Here is a 15,156-nt window from a genome sequence, read left to right as displayed (position 1 = left end):
TGTGTTGACAAATCAGCTCAGTACTAAAACAAAGAACTTTGTGGACTTCCTGAGGACTTTATGGAAATTTTGTAAGAAAAGTTAGTTTTTGTTTTTTCTAAAAGTTTATAGAGGTTTTTTTTGTTTACGGTCAGTTAACTACGTTTTTTTTGGTTTGTTTTTTTTTGGTTTGTTTTTTTGTTATAACCAACTAAAACAAGTACTGATATAATAATACATGGGTAAAAACTTTTGGATTTTCTTTAAGGCTATTCCTAAAATGTTAATTCTGTTTAATTTTACCTTGGGGCCATGGTGATTAAAGGTATTATGGCTTATTAATTAATTAATTGAACAAGTTTAAAATCCATTCCAGTTCATTAATTATGTCATGCCAACACCTCCATAGTCTTATAAAGTAGTCCTTTATACCCTTCATAGATGAAGAATTGTCTTAAGGTGTTATTACAGCTGGTTTGGAAAAGCCTTCACTGCGTTAAACTGACAGGTGTTTCAAATATTTAGTCCATCCCATGCATATTAGTGATGGGTCTGTGCAGTGTAAGCTAAATAGTAAGGTAAACATATTGAGGGGCTATGCCTGTGTATGTCTTTGCATTATGTTACTCATTCTGTTGGGGCAGTAAGATAAGTTCAGAATATATTATTGTGTTGCTAAAATCCTAAATGCTTGTCTGTCTCTCTTAGCTTTACTGCATATGCACTTAATTTCTGGAGGTCTTATTTGACGGGTTTTCTGTCATCTTCAGATTTTAGTTCTTTTGTCCTTTTGCTTCTTGTAAATAATTTCAAACCAAATCTTTATTTTTTGCTTTACAGGTGAATGCATCTCCTGCCTTATCTGAACGACTGCAGATCTTTGAGGCTCTCAGGGAAAAACGTGGAAATGGGAAGCGTTTTGAATCGACAGAAATGCCCCTCCGTATCCGGCTGGTTGACGGCCGGATAGTTAAGGGAACAGCTGGTGTCACCACACCGCTCTATGTTGCTCGGAGTGTGAGGTAAGTACCCAGTTTATACTGTTTGGTTTAATATGTTTAACTGTCGTGATATAACTGTGCTTTTGCACGTGTTGTTTCAGATTGAAAGGAGCCCTGGTGAGTAAGGTGAATGGGGAACTCTGGGAGCTTGGACGACCCCTAGAGGCAGACTGTGAACTACAACTTCTGGGGTTTGATACAACTGAGGGAAAGCAGGTAATTACACAGTTCCCCGCTGTTAACTTCCTTTAAGTATGTGCAGTTTCCCCTATTTGACCTGTAAGTGTGATGTTGATGAAAAATTAGTTTTGAAGGTTTTTTTAAAAACATTTTCTCACCTCATTCAGCATCATCATAAGTTAGAAAATAAATAAAGATGTTAACATGCCATGTAACATGGCAAACAAAAATTGAAACGACACTTTAACTGGGACCAGCAGTAGTGGGATGAGAGCATCTTTGTGTTTTCTTGCTGTTTTAATCTACCATCCCAAAAGTACAGTGTAGATGTCTTTGGCGCTCACTCATTACGACCCTTGATTTCACAGGCAGCCTGGAGAACAGGGGCGTGCGTCCTCGGTGGAGTCTTGGAGGGCATGTTTGGTGCTGAGGTGTGCAGAGAAGGAACGTCAGAGTTCGGGCTTTTCTGTGATTACCTGTTGGACAACAGGTGATTACTATCTATCAGATATGAGCTCTGTCAAAACTTCATCTTTGTGTGCTCACAAATGCAAAAGAGGTGGTGGTAGTTACATGATGGTTGTTATTTCAGTTTTTCAGCTTCTTTTTGTTTTAAAGGGAAAAAAATCCTGACCTTTCAAATAAAGTGTATATTTTTTATTCATGAGTTTAATTAGTTACTAAATTGTATTTATATGCATGCTGTGTATAGCTGTTCATTATTATGTGCTGCTTTAATGACACCGTTTCCACCTTATGTAACTCGTGCCGGCTGTTTGACCTGTATGGCATGCTCCTGATTCTGACTAAACTGCAGCTGAAGTTTTGCCTGAATGTGACTTCATCTACAGTTTTTTGTCTCTGAGTGATGTGGAGGCGAGGTGTAAGGAGGCGGCAGCACTCAAACGTCCTCTCTCTAGACTGGAGCTGAGTATAGAAGAGGTCCAAGAGCTATTCCAGGTCTGCAACATGCTCTGTTTGTTATAATATAATATTGATGACAGACATTTTCAGTGCTGACACATCTTTCTTTCATTCTTTATGTAGAGGAGATAAGTCTTAATTATCAAATCACTGTGGCATAGCTGTTCAAGCTCTTTCCTCACACTTTTAATGCACCAGCTTATATTACGCCAGGAAGCAGGAAAGTTTTGTTATTTTATATTTATTTCCACTTTAAAAAAAACACTGGTGGTGTAGCAGCATTGTGCCATGCTGGCTTGAAGCATATCTGAGTAACCTTTGATAGGATGTGAATAGCAGTTATGTTACTCGCTTTTTAAGTGTGACTCCTGTTTTTAGTCCAGCTGTGATATTTGTCTGTCCTCGTGTCCATGTTGAACTTAAAATCGGTTTTCTGTGTTTTCTTCTTACAGAGCAGTAAGCTGAGGCTGCAGTTTGCTGAAGAGCAGATGAATGGCGCCACTGTCACAGTATACAGGCACGTAGGAAAACTTCTTACCTGCCAGTGATTTAAAACACTCACCAGTAAATTAACTGGTTTCAACCATTCTGTGTGGCTCAGGTGTGGAGACACTATAGCGGTCTGCAACGGCCCCCTCCTCCCACACACAGGCCTCCTCACAGTCTTCAAGATGCTGCAGGTATGTGTTTGTGTATCCAGTCAGTGCATTCAGTCCTTTGCTCGTCTTTCTGTTTTCTCTTTTTGTGTTTCACTGCCAGTTTATGTATTTTATTGTTTTGCTTTTCTTAACTCAAGAATTTGTTCTATTCCTATGAAAACTGTATTTCATATGGCAGTGCTATCACGATTTTTCACACTCAAACACTATATGACTGCAATGAAAGAGGCAGTGCCATCTCATCAGTTAAAATCTGTTTTATTTGGACCTTCGTGGCTCTCTGTCAGATGGGACACATGCTGTGTGAGTGGAATTTTCCTCATCCATATTGATCCAGGGAGAGAGGAAAGTTTCCATACCAAGCTGTCACTGGGCAGACTGGGATTCCACAACAGAAAGGGCCTGGAAATATCAGCAGCAGGATGTTGTGTTTGTCAGAGGCCAGATTTCTGTTCTGGGCTCTTAGAAACACACGGCCATCCGTCCCTCTCATAACTTTCTCTTTTGCCACGTCCATGTTCACCTATTATTTTCTCCCCACTTTTCATCTCTGTACCATTCCAGCTGTCCTCTGTGACCCTGGCCAACCAGACAGAGTCCTCCGGTTTGACACGACTGTTAGGTGTGGCCTTTCCAGGTGAGAAAGAGAAGGAGGAGTGGGAGAGGAAGCAGGAGGAAGCGAGGAGGCGGGACCACAGACGCATCGGGACGGTAAGACGGAAACCGTACATGGGTACAGAAGATGATGCTATCTTAAAAAGTGAAATAAGAACCTTTTCATGTTCTTCCACAGGACCAGGAGCTGTTCTTTTTCAATGAAGTCAGTCCAGGAAGTTGTTTCTTTCTGCCTAAAGGAGCCCACATCTACAACACACTCACAGACTTCATTAAGGTGAATTATTTGTTTGAGCTTATATTTGAATCCCTTAGAACTGCACCATCACAGCCTTGTTACACCTGTAGAAAGATTACAGATAAGAAACTGTATGAATATAGCGCAGGGACAAAGGGTCGTGGATAAACATGTCATCAAACCTCATATTTGGCCTGGGCCTCTCACTGCTTAGTTGTGGCTTTAAAGAATGAACACAGCATTACACAGGAAACATTTTTTCTCTAGTTAGTTTGCCTGTTTGTGGTACATCAAAAGTTGTTTAATCAAAAATCAAGAAATAACTGTATAATGGTTCAAATGAACTATCTGCTTGCAGAAAAAACCTGTTAAGTGAGCTCCGGCCCTTTTCAACACCGCTTATGCAACTAAAACCAAAAAATGCCCCACAAGCTTTAATTTGATTATTCAAAATCCAACTGTGACCTTAGTTGGTTTTATATAATGATAAAATGCCGCTTATGCAGGAAGTTGTTCATTGAGTGTGTGTATTTATTGTTGTTGTCCATTTAAACGTAATAACACGCATCAACACGTGCTCTGCTGATTGTAATGCTGAGGTCATATGTGTTCATGTCAGTGGTCAGGATGTCAGCCTTTTTAGCCTAAAGTCTCTATGCTGTTTGACCCTGTGACCATTTGATTCTGTCCTCCACTCATTGTCACACAAGTCCTTCCTTCCTGACCTCTCATAGTGTGAATACCGAAGGCGAGGCTTCACTGAGGTCGTGACCCCAACGCTATACAGCACTGCTTTATGGGAGCGCTCTGGCCACTGGGAGCACTACAGCAAGAACATGTTCACTGTGAAATCAGAGGACTCTCAGACCTACGCTCTCAAACCCATGAACTGTCCTGCACACTGGTGAACACACACACCTTACCTACCTGTGCTCGGGTGTCTTTGCAGAGACTGACTCTCCTTTGTTGTGTTCAGCCTGATGTTTGAGCAGCGCGTTCGCTCGTGGAGAGAGCTCCCTCTGCGATGGGCCGACTTCGGGGCGCTGCATCGTAACGAGCTCTCCGGCGCTCTGGGAGGTCTCACTCGCGTTCGCAGGTTCTGCCAGGATGACGCGCACATATTTTGCACACCTGAACAGGTACGCAAACAGGCAGATGATCTCTCGTTTCTAAACCAAGGCATGTTTAAGTGGGACAGACGCTGTAAACGAGACCCACGTGGAACCGCATTTCAGTGATTAGATGGGCTGTGTAAATGACTCCTGAGACATTCCAGGAAGCTTTAGCCTGGATGAATGAAGGTCTTTGTCCTTTTCAGACTTTGCACCTCCGTATGTAAGCCTTTGTGGCTCTGCAGTAAATCTGATCCCCTACATGGAGTCCTGCAGCCTTCCCATGATACTGTTCCTTCAGCCTTTCTGTTTGCACCTTGTTAATTCAGAGACGGTGGTCACATGATGATCACCACTATGTCAGCCTGAGAAATTCGATCTTGGTTTAATTTTTACGCTCTCAGTTGTTGTTGGTCTCTCAGCTGTGTACACTTTTCTGTTATTATTATGTCCTCATGTTGACCTCTTCCTGACTTTTCTTTCTTTTTTCCCAGCTGGAAGAAGAGATTGTGACTTGTTTGGACTTTGTGAGGAGCGTCTATCAAGTGTTTGGGTTTTCCTTTCACTGCCTGCTGTCTACGCGACCCACGCCGTGCCTGGGGGAGCCTGAACAGTGGGACACCGCTGAGCAGGTAAACAGACACGTTGACACACTCTCCATCATATTGTGTGCTAAAAGCAGTCCTACACAGACACAGCTGTTCAACGTGTGTGTGTGTATATATGTGTACTCTTGAGTGGCAGCCAGGGGGGAGGCATTTCCACTTAACCTATCAGTTATGTAAGTGGTACTTTCCAGTCGAGAGCTGCTTTGCGTCAGGCTGTTGGGTAGATGTATATCTCCAAATCCCCCGAGCACTTTTTAAATGGGCACAGCAGCAATCTAAGCTGATTCAATTGAGTGTAATTTAACATAACAGTTCTGAGCCTGCACAGTTCAAACACAGACATGGCTATCATAATGTGCTTTAATGTACTTATATTCTGTCATGCAACTACTTGCTTATTTTGTGTGTGTGAGAAGCAGTTAGAGAGGAGTCTGCAGCAGTTTGGTGAACGCTGGGAATTAAACCCAGGAGACGGAGCGTTCTACGGACCAAAGGTCAGTGAGAAGGAAGACGTGCACTTAATGGACTCAGGAGTAAATGTTGCTTATCACTGTTTGTTTACACCAAAGCATCGTGACATCAGTTTAGTCACTCTGTTCCTCCTTAATGTAAAAAACTTTAAGGGAATGTGTGTTTTGTTTTGTTTTGGTTCTTTTTGTTTGTTTGGGGGTTTTTTTTATGTTGAAGCACTATTAAAGATTTACCAGGAGAGCTGATTAGTTTAGCATATTGACTCAGAAATGGTGGAAGCAGCTACTTTTGGGACAGCTACCAGCACCTCAAAAGCAAGCCAAGAAATGGTTTTAGGGTGGTCTCCATGTGGGAAAATTCTTTATCAGGTATAGCAACTTCCAAGTCTTAACTGCCTGACATGTATCCTCAAACTGGAAAAAAACATGACTCTAATGCAGTCCAACTAAAAACTAAGTCTAACAGCTGGGTTGTTGCTAATCAAATGCACTTGACTGACTGATCGTCAGAAAGTGTTGCCACTTCTTTTAAAGCAGAAGTTCTGACAGTTGGCTGGTCTGGCCACAATAGGAGTGAACGTCCCAGGAAATTCACCCCAGGGTCAGTCCATGCAATGTTCAGAAAAACCCAAGGTCTACATCTCAGACTCTACGGTCCTCAGTTAGCATGTTAAAAGTTGTGACAGTACAGTTATAAAAAGACTGAACAAGTATGACTTGTTTAGAAAGCCTCTTCTATCTAAAAAGAACAAAAAACAATGCTTAGATTTGCAAAGTTCTGAATAAACCAGAGACCTCTGTAACAATGTCCTTTAGACAGAAGAATCCAAAGTGGAGATGTTTGGTCATAATGCTCGGCAGCACATTTGCAAAATACCGAACACAGCATATCGGCACAAACACCTCATAGCAGCTGTCAAGCTCGGTGGTGGAGGGGTGATGATTTGGGCTTGGCCTGGGCCCCTTGTTGAGATGACCAGATGCAACAGGACAACAACTTAATGAACTGCAGCAAATCTACAATACCCCAGTTAAAGTCCAGACCTCAATCTGATTGAAACTCAGTGTAAAGGAGAGTGGGCTAGGACTCTCCAGTTGTTGCTCTACCAGCTACTGAATACTGGGCTGCACTCAGTTTTTTCCACAGTAGTCCAGTGAAACCTTTGTTTCTCACAAGCCTGTAACAATGTGTTCATCAGCTTAGAGGTGCTGGCAGGTAGATCATTTTTCCATTTGATACAGAGCCAAGCTTACATTTTCTCTTCATTATCTCTGAAATCTTGGGAGAACAACAAACAAGAGCATTTCTCAAGTTTTGACAATAATAAAATTAGATTTAATGATTTTAATTCCTCTAAAGGGGATTTATTTATGTTGCAACGCAGATTAAGACATCTTTGTTCTGCTTCAGCTCTGCACAGAGAAACTACAGACACGAATTATTGTAGTTCACAGAATATTTAGAGGTTTTGTGCTTTTGTTTGTTTGTTTTTGTTTATTTTTAAATAAAATTGAAACGACAGTGCGGCAATGACCTTTGCTTTTTTTTGGGGGGGGGGTGAGACTTAATTTATCTTTCCAAGAAGAAGTCTGCTTCAGATAAACGTCAGCGTGCTCATGTGGGAGCACTGAGAGGAGGCGATGGGTGAAGTCAGGTTGAGCTTAACCGCTCGTTGAAACAGAGAAACGTGTATCCAGGATTTTTAAACCACAATCTAAGCAGCTAATCAGCTTCTCTCAGAAACCCATTTCTAATGATTCAGTGCACAAAAAGGTACTTTGTCTCAGAGCGCTAAACTGGAAGGGAAAAGTGAAGCCCGGTAATAACGCACGCCTTCATGTTTCATCAGATTGACATCCTGATCAAAGATGCTATTGGCAGACAGCACCAGTGTGCCACGATCCAGCTGGACTTCCAGCTGCCAATCAGATTTGACCTTCAGTACGTCGGGTGAGTCACTCATAAATTTCAGTAGTTGGCATTCAATCTCTTTAACATTCCTGCATCTGCACTGATTTAAACCACTACTCCTTTACAGTTGGCCACTTCTTTTTGTTGAGAATGCATCCTTGTGTATATATATATCTATCTATCTCCAGTAATCACTCGGGATAAGATGGCACAAGTCTAACTTTGGGAGCTAATTTGATGATGAAACATTAGCCCTTTATTGGATTTATCAGCTCAAGTGTGTCGAATTTGGTCCACATCTACTGAAGTGTTTTTGATTATAATCTGATTAGATTATATGTTCAACAATAGATTAGTGTCCCATTGTAGAACAGTTTATAGGAAAAGTAGGTTAGAAATAAGCAACAGAGATCTGCATATTTACTTCCACTCAGCTACTTCACTTCAGTATAAAATAAAGTTCACAATACTGTCAAGAAGAGTATTTGTGTCTGCAGCTTGGCCACGCTGCACCACCTCCTGATCTCTGTTTTTGTAACCTTTCTCTCAGACGAGACGGACAGTTGCACAGACCAGTAATGATCCACAGAGCAGTGCTGGGATCGCTGGAGAGGATGATGGCCATACTGGCTGAAAACTTTGGAGGGAAATGGTGAAAAGATGATAATGCACAAAATCTGAATGTACCCCGTTAGTGGGATTATTGTCCTGTAGCTGTACGCTAACCTGTCACCCCCCTCTGTGCCTCACCCAGGCCTCTGTGGCTGTCTCCGGCTCAGGTCGCAGTTATTCCTGTGGGGGGCAACAATGAGTCGTACGGCAGGCAGGTCAGTGTCTGATGGAAATTTGCTTCGGGTGCATAAGCAGACAAAGTGAACTTTCATCCTGCCATGATTAATTTGTTCTTTCATATAAGAGGTAGATTACAGATACAGTCTTAAAAGAATGAATCCCTCTCTCTCTCCTGTTAAGGTGGTCCAGCAGTTCCATGAAGCTGGCTTTATGGCAGATCTGAATGACGATGAGGGAGCCACCTTAAATAAGAAGATCCGCTCTGCTCAGCTCGCCCAGTATAACTACATATTTGGTAAAGATGAATAACTAAGAGGCTGGCTACTTAAAATACTAAAGACTGCGACTGTTTTTCAGTACTGTTGACATATTTGACAGTCTTTTTGTGTGTGTTTCTGTGCAGTGGTGGGTGATAAGGAGCGTGAGAGTGGAACAGTGAACGTGAGGAGCAGAGGGGGTAAACAGCTGGGCAGGAGGCCGACAGAGGAGGTGCTGATGTCCCTCACAAAGCTACGGGACACCAGAAGCAACCTCGATGAGTTTTGATGATGTCCTGGAAATAATGACTCACTGATGAAATGTTTGTTTTACATGTTCAGCCTGTTGCACTTTGGCTTTGTCTGAAGAAGCGGCTGGTTAAAGTTGGAATAAAAGTATAAAACACTGATGTTTATGTTCTGCACTCATTGCTGATTTTGTCCTTTAATGGAATTTGCTGATTAAACTGTCCTGCAAAAAAGAGACTGGAGAGAGAGAGATTTAAGGCTATTTAAGGATCGCCACACTCTTAGAAATAATGGTGCCAACTATAAGCACAGAGTCCTACCACCTGCTCCCATAGGAGAACCCTTTGTGGTTTCTGCTCCAACCTTTTTTCAGCCTTTTGAGAGGAAACATGACACAAAGGAAATGTGAAAAGTTACACTCAGTCTCTGGCGGTGCTATCCAACACTTCTTACTGTTTACACAAAAATGTGTGAGTTATAGTAGGTTGTATCCTCATGGACACACAACCGTTTGCAGTATAATCACTAGTAACCTTTTAATTTTATACTTGTGTTATAGTAATAAACTTGATAAGGTACACGTGTGTACCTGCACCACCCCCACTTTTGCTTTTCAGAACTGCTTTAATTTCTCATGACAGATTCAAAATGTGAGATTTTGGTCCATGTTGATGCGATCGTATCACACGTGCTGCAGGTTTGTTGGCTGCACATCCATGATGTGTATCTCCTGTTCCACTGCATCCCAAAGGTGCTGTACTGGATTGCGATCTGGTGACTGTGGAGTCTATTTGCATACATTGAACTCAATGTCATGTTCAAGACACCAGTGTGAGATATGAGCTTTATGAAATGATGCGTCATATTTTCTTACTATCAGCTCTGACGTCAAAAAAGCATTTTGCCTCAAACTGCTGCTCACTGGATATTTTCTCTAACAAAGTGGATGATGAATGAATTTCGCTAGAGCTACATTTCCATCTTTTCTACCCAAAAAGGTTTTACTCTGTATCACATTCATTAATAATACAATGATAATAATAATACATGCTATAATTACCAATTTGCATTCGATGACTCACACATGTATTTAAAAGTCTTGGAACAATGATGGATAACAAGGTCACAGCCCACTTCCTGCTATGAGTAATTCATAAGCCGTCTGCAAACAACAGAGAAAAACTGAAAGTCCAACAAAAGCAGTCGGAATGAGAGTGCCTAATAATGGGAACAGTGGAAAAGAACCAACCTGTTAAGAGCCTCCACTGGCACACAGTCCTGGAAAAGTGGGGAAACCCCATAAAGAAACATAAATGATACACCTTTCCACAATAAAAGCCCTCGCCTAGTTTAATGTAATGAGAGCAGGGTTGAGTCTAGAAATGCTAAATGAGTTTTAAAATTAACTGGTATACTGATAAAGGCCATAAGCTAATATTCAGTGTCCCATCCATGAGTTTAGAAGTACAGATGAAACCCCAGACTCTTCAAATCTCACTTTTTCTTCTACAGGATGCTTAAAATGTTCTTTATATAGTTTCTTATGGAGATTATGCAGGTTTAGACTTTAAGGGTCAGTCACTTGGGTGGAGCTACCTGTTGTAAAGGCTAGGGTAGCGGTCCCTTGGGGAAGGAGGAACTGAACTGAAGAGATTATACTGCTGTGGCATTACTCAGCTACCAATGCAATTTGTTCCCTATAAGCCATCAAACGTGCAAACCTCCTGCTTATATAAGCGTGCGTGGTGCTATCTGAGCAGAAAGCTGGGCATACCTTTAAAAGACTGGAAGAAAGGGAGGACACAGAGGGAGATTTGACTAAAATAGGAGAGAGAGCAGCCGTGTCAGGGCTGTGTGTTTTCATGTGTGTTTAGTGGAAACAGCCAAGTCAAGGTAAAGGTCAAAGGAATTGGAGGTTTTTTCCTTTTTAATTGAGAGAGGGCAGCAGGATGGAAAAGACATCAGTCACAACAATGACACAGAGGGAGAGTGGGAGGTGTGAGCCCCGAGAGAATAATCTGAGTTGACTGGACAAAAGCAACCGCTTCAACAAAGCACACTGTGAGACAGGTAGAGTGACCGTGTTCAGGTCCTCCCGACATCGCTTAGTGGGCCGCAGAGAGGGAAGCTGGGGCAAATTTGTAAAAGCTCTCTGCTGGAGCTGGTTTGAAAGTACGTTTAATTGAAGCACAGATCTGACTAGAAGCGAGAGTGCAAACACAGGCAGGTAATTTGAGCATCAAATAGTAAATTAGCTGACACTTTTTACCACAAGTCTCACTCATACAGGGACATTCACACACAGATGGATGCACCGGTGGTGACACCTTAGGGTTCAGTATGACAGGCTGGAGAAGCTGGGATTCAATTTACCGACCTCCTGAATGATAGACCACCCGCTCTACCACCTGAGCTGCTGTGACCCCAACAGAGAATGATTCTAATGGGAACATTTATCCCATTAGACTGCATAGAAACACCATTAAACACACATTTTTTGCCAGTTAGTTATTTTTGCTTCTTTTTTTTTTTGTTGCTGAGATATAAATCTGAGATCTGTGGACTTTCTAATACAATGGAGGTGAAGGAAATCTCCTTTGCTGTGCTAACAGCCTTGAAAATGACAGCCGCACTGACAGCTCTACGGAGCTGCACCTACTTCTTGTCACACATCTCTGCCGGTTGTTATTTTAAAAAGTAAACATGTCTCATAAGAAACCTGTGGCTGAAAGAGAGCTGTGCTGAGCTGTGGATGCATCCCCGCTGAGACCCAAAAATGATTATCAGACAGAGCAGCAGCTGAAATAACAGCTAATGGCTTAAAGAGAAATACAAAGACATAAGACAATAATAAGAAAGCTTAACTTCCATTTGCAGTGAGTCAGAATAGGTGACTGGCAAAACTTGTGGATGGTACTGTATGCTTGTGAGAAGTTGGGAATGTTGAATTATAAAAAAGTAAATGTCAATGGTGTCTATTTATTACGTTACATACAGCCAAATTTAAAGTCTTTCATTGTCCCGCAAACTTTTTGCCCAACTAGTAAGTGGAGAAACGGAGTCATGTGAAAGGGAAAGTTTTCACAGGGCTGTGCACCCCAACAACTCTTGGAACCAGTTTTAGGAGCAATAAACTTTGACTGGGTCATTGCAGTACTTTATTCATTTTTAAGGCATTCTGTTGTGCTTGGGGCCACTGTTCTGCTGCGTGACCCAGATTTTAGCTTTAGCTGTTGGACAGGTGGCTTTACGTATGGCTCTAGAATAATTTGGTATATGGAGGAGTTCATGGTCGACCATACCTGCAAAACAAGCCCAAAACCATCACCCCTCCACCACCGTGCTTGACAGCTGGTATGATGTGTTTTTGCTGATATGTTTTCTTCAGATGTAGCTTTGTAACTCTAAGTCGTGCTGAGACGAGACCTTTTCCTGGAAACCTTTGCAAACAAGCCATGTTTGTTCAGTCTTTATCTAATTGTACAGTCGTGAACGCTAACATTAAACATGCTAACTGACAGTCTGACACGTAGGTTTTTGGGTTTCTTGCACTGGCTCCATAGTTTGAACATTTGTCTAGCAAGCAAAAGGTCACCATTGATGAGTATCCAGTGTAAAATTCAGAGTTATCCACTGTGGTGACCCTTTGTGGGAAGGGAGCAGCCAAAAGTGGCTTCTGACCATTGCATGGTCTGACCTTGAGGAATTTGTTGGGACATCCGCTCCTGGATTGTTTTATTGTGTTTCCACAAACCTGAATGCTTCAACCTGCCAAAATATCAGCTTTTATAGAGCTGCTCACGCGCGCTGATGATCCGTTGATTAGCAGCACTTGGCTGCTACTTACCCTCTGCACTAAGGGTGCACTTTACTCTTGCAGTTTCCCTGGGCTGCATAGAGTCCTGTGAAAACTTTTTTTTCGCATGACTGCATTTTACATTGATGCTAAAAAATAATTTACTGCTGGTGCCTGTAGGAAGGTCAGGGAACAAAGTCACTTAGAGTCATCCCCTGGGTGAATCGACTGGCAATCTTATTAGCAATGCTGCAAGTGTAGCTAATGGTTAAACAGAAGCAATGTGTCCCTGGTCCTCTGAATAATCGATATAACACATGTGATAAATGTTAGGGGTTTGTTTTGTTCTTTTTTTGTTTAAGAATAGAAAACCAACGAACTCAGTATTATACATAGTTTAAAAAAATATTGAGTCATAAAAGAGATAAAAAAGAAGGAGTCTGTACTTTGTCCTTGTGTTTAAACAACTTATCAGCCTCTTAGATGATTATGGTAGCTGCTTGTAGCGGAGAACCAGACGGCCTTACAATACAGCAGATACCATTTTTACCTAAATCGGATCTAAATGGACTCATAAACTCAATCTGTGCTTTTACAGGATTTATCAAACATGTTTGTCTCCTGAATCTCAGTTATTATATCACAGACATGATATACAGCTGAAACAAGGTCTGATAACATGGAATGAATAGTTGATTAATGATAACAGTTAACATTAGAGGACGTTTGGGTTTGTTTTTAAAGCAGACAGCTACACAGAGACACTACACTGTGTTAGTCATTTATTAGAAAATCAGCTTTATTGGATTATTGATTCACAGGTTTTGAACTGAAGTTGTAAAAGTCTCTTTGCCTTTTATAACAGAAAACTGAACATCTTTGTACTTGTCAGACTGATGAGACCTCTGAATAGTCCGAATGTGACTCAAACAGTTGCGATCCTAGATGTCCTGCAGTATTCATCATGTTGATTATAGGTCTATTGTAAGGCTGGGCTCTCTTTGCTGGAGGCTTTGTCCAAAATGGGGCGATAAATACGACCCAGACGCCACAGCCACCCGCCAACATTGCACAGTAGTTGCGTAGTGATGACACAGGCCATTAACTCCAGTAAACACCGCTCTAATCTTTACCAGATAACTATATCAGCCTCCTGTTGCACTCCTCATGTCCCCACTGTGCCCATCCTCCATCATTACTATCTCTGCTCTCACACACACACAAAGCAATCCTTCATTCAACTGGTGGAGTCGAACAGAGTTCACAGGAAATTATTTTTAGCTAGAGAGACTTACCACAAGTAAGGCTGCTGCGGAAAAGCTTTTTGCTTTGGAAGGACAGTGAAGAGAATTCATTCATAATGACATGAACGGATATCTTCAGCATTTTAATGTTGGAATAAGCCCGATGGGAAAGTCATAAAGAACTGTCCATCTGTTCCAGAGTCTAAAGACACGCATGTTAGGCTGGGTGACTCTGATTTGGCCGTATCTGTGGATGCGAGCTAGATAAAGATCCTAAAATTCCCAGAAGAAAGCGCTGTAATGTAAAGACCTTTATGTTCTGACTCAGACTAGAAAAGCACTGTTTAAATGCCAGTCCATATCTAATTCATCTACTCGAAGTTGTTTCATTTTTCTCCATCTTCTTAAAATAAGTAACAGGGTTTGGATGTAAGGTCACATAACGTGGACTTCCTTCTCACCGATTTAAAGTCTGATCAAGATTTAGTGACGTTTGAATCACTATGAAAAATATGCTTCACATAGTTTCCCAGAACCCGAGATGACATCTTTGGACAAAAATCTCAAAGTGATTCACTTGAAATCATTTTTGACAAGGACAATCCTCACATCTGAGAAATGACGACGGTCATAATTTGGTCACTAAGGTAGTTAATCTGCAGGAGCTCTAATGCTGGATCAATATGATCCAAAAGCAGATTTAGTTTAGTTTTTGCGTTAAGCTTTTATTAAATAATACTTAAAGATGTTTGTTTTGGGTTTTTTTTGGTTTTTTGTTTGAAGCCATTGCTTACTGTAAACATCCGGGCTGGGGGGAGGTAATAATGGAAAATCACTTTGTGGTTGTGAAATGTCAGATTTGGAGATCGCCGTTGTCCTGGAAGTCCCGTTTTCCTGGTGGGAGGCAGGCAGACTGAGAGGCAGTGACCCAGGCATGGAGGCAGAGTCTAACAGGACGGCTAGAGGAAGATAAACAAGCTGCTCTGTATTGTTCTCCTGGTATCACTGAGAAGCTGTCAGCCTGAGTGATTGAAGGGCTCAACCTCCCAAAATAGGCCCTGCAAGGCCGCGCTGCCTTTCCCTTCCACCCTGTTATAAATAACCTGTGTGTGTGTGTGTG

At 41.7% G+C, this 15,156-nt stretch overlaps 1 protein-coding gene across 2 annotated transcripts in view; it reads left to right on the top strand.

Annotated features, from left to right (window-relative positions):
• The window catches only part of tars2 (threonyl-tRNA synthetase 2, mitochondrial), a 14,484-nt gene extending 5,327 nt beyond the window's left edge, over window positions 1-9,157 (top strand). For both annotated transcript variants that reach the window (XM_005732066.2, XM_005732065.1), the window contains exons 2-18: window positions 820-1,001; window positions 1,082-1,196; window positions 1,529-1,650; window positions 2,012-2,120; window positions 2,537-2,601; window positions 2,686-2,764; window positions 3,308-3,454; window positions 3,537-3,635; window positions 4,331-4,500; window positions 4,573-4,735; window positions 5,203-5,340; window positions 5,733-5,810; window positions 7,637-7,737; window positions 8,249-8,350; window positions 8,453-8,525; window positions 8,671-8,785; window positions 8,894-9,157. In XM_005732066.2, coding sequence (XP_005732123.1) covers window positions 820-1,001; window positions 1,082-1,196; window positions 1,529-1,650; window positions 2,012-2,120; window positions 2,537-2,601; window positions 2,686-2,764; window positions 3,308-3,454; window positions 3,537-3,635; window positions 4,331-4,500; window positions 4,573-4,735; window positions 5,203-5,340; window positions 5,733-5,810; window positions 7,637-7,737; window positions 8,249-8,350; window positions 8,453-8,525; window positions 8,671-8,785; window positions 8,894-9,036 — 2,001 coding nt within the window. In that variant the 3' untranslated portion in view covers window positions 9,037-9,157. The remainder of the gene's footprint in view (window positions 1-819; window positions 1,002-1,081; window positions 1,197-1,528; window positions 1,651-2,011; window positions 2,121-2,536; window positions 2,602-2,685; window positions 2,765-3,307; window positions 3,455-3,536; window positions 3,636-4,330; window positions 4,501-4,572; window positions 4,736-5,202; window positions 5,341-5,732; window positions 5,811-7,636; window positions 7,738-8,248; window positions 8,351-8,452; window positions 8,526-8,670; window positions 8,786-8,893) is intronic.
• The last annotated feature ends 5,999 nt before the right edge of the window (window positions 9,158-15,156 follow it).

Source organism: Pundamilia nyererei, unplaced genomic scaffold (genome assembly GCF_000239375.1).
Source record: "Pundamilia nyererei isolate P.nyererei 1_Seehausen unplaced genomic scaffold, PunNye1.0 scaffold00045, whole genome shotgun sequence".
Lineage (NCBI taxonomy): Eukaryota > Metazoa > Chordata > Actinopteri > Cichliformes > Cichlidae > Pundamilia > Pundamilia nyererei.
The sequence above is the reverse complement of the archived record's forward strand: the minus strand, read 5'-3'. Positions and strand labels throughout refer to the sequence as shown.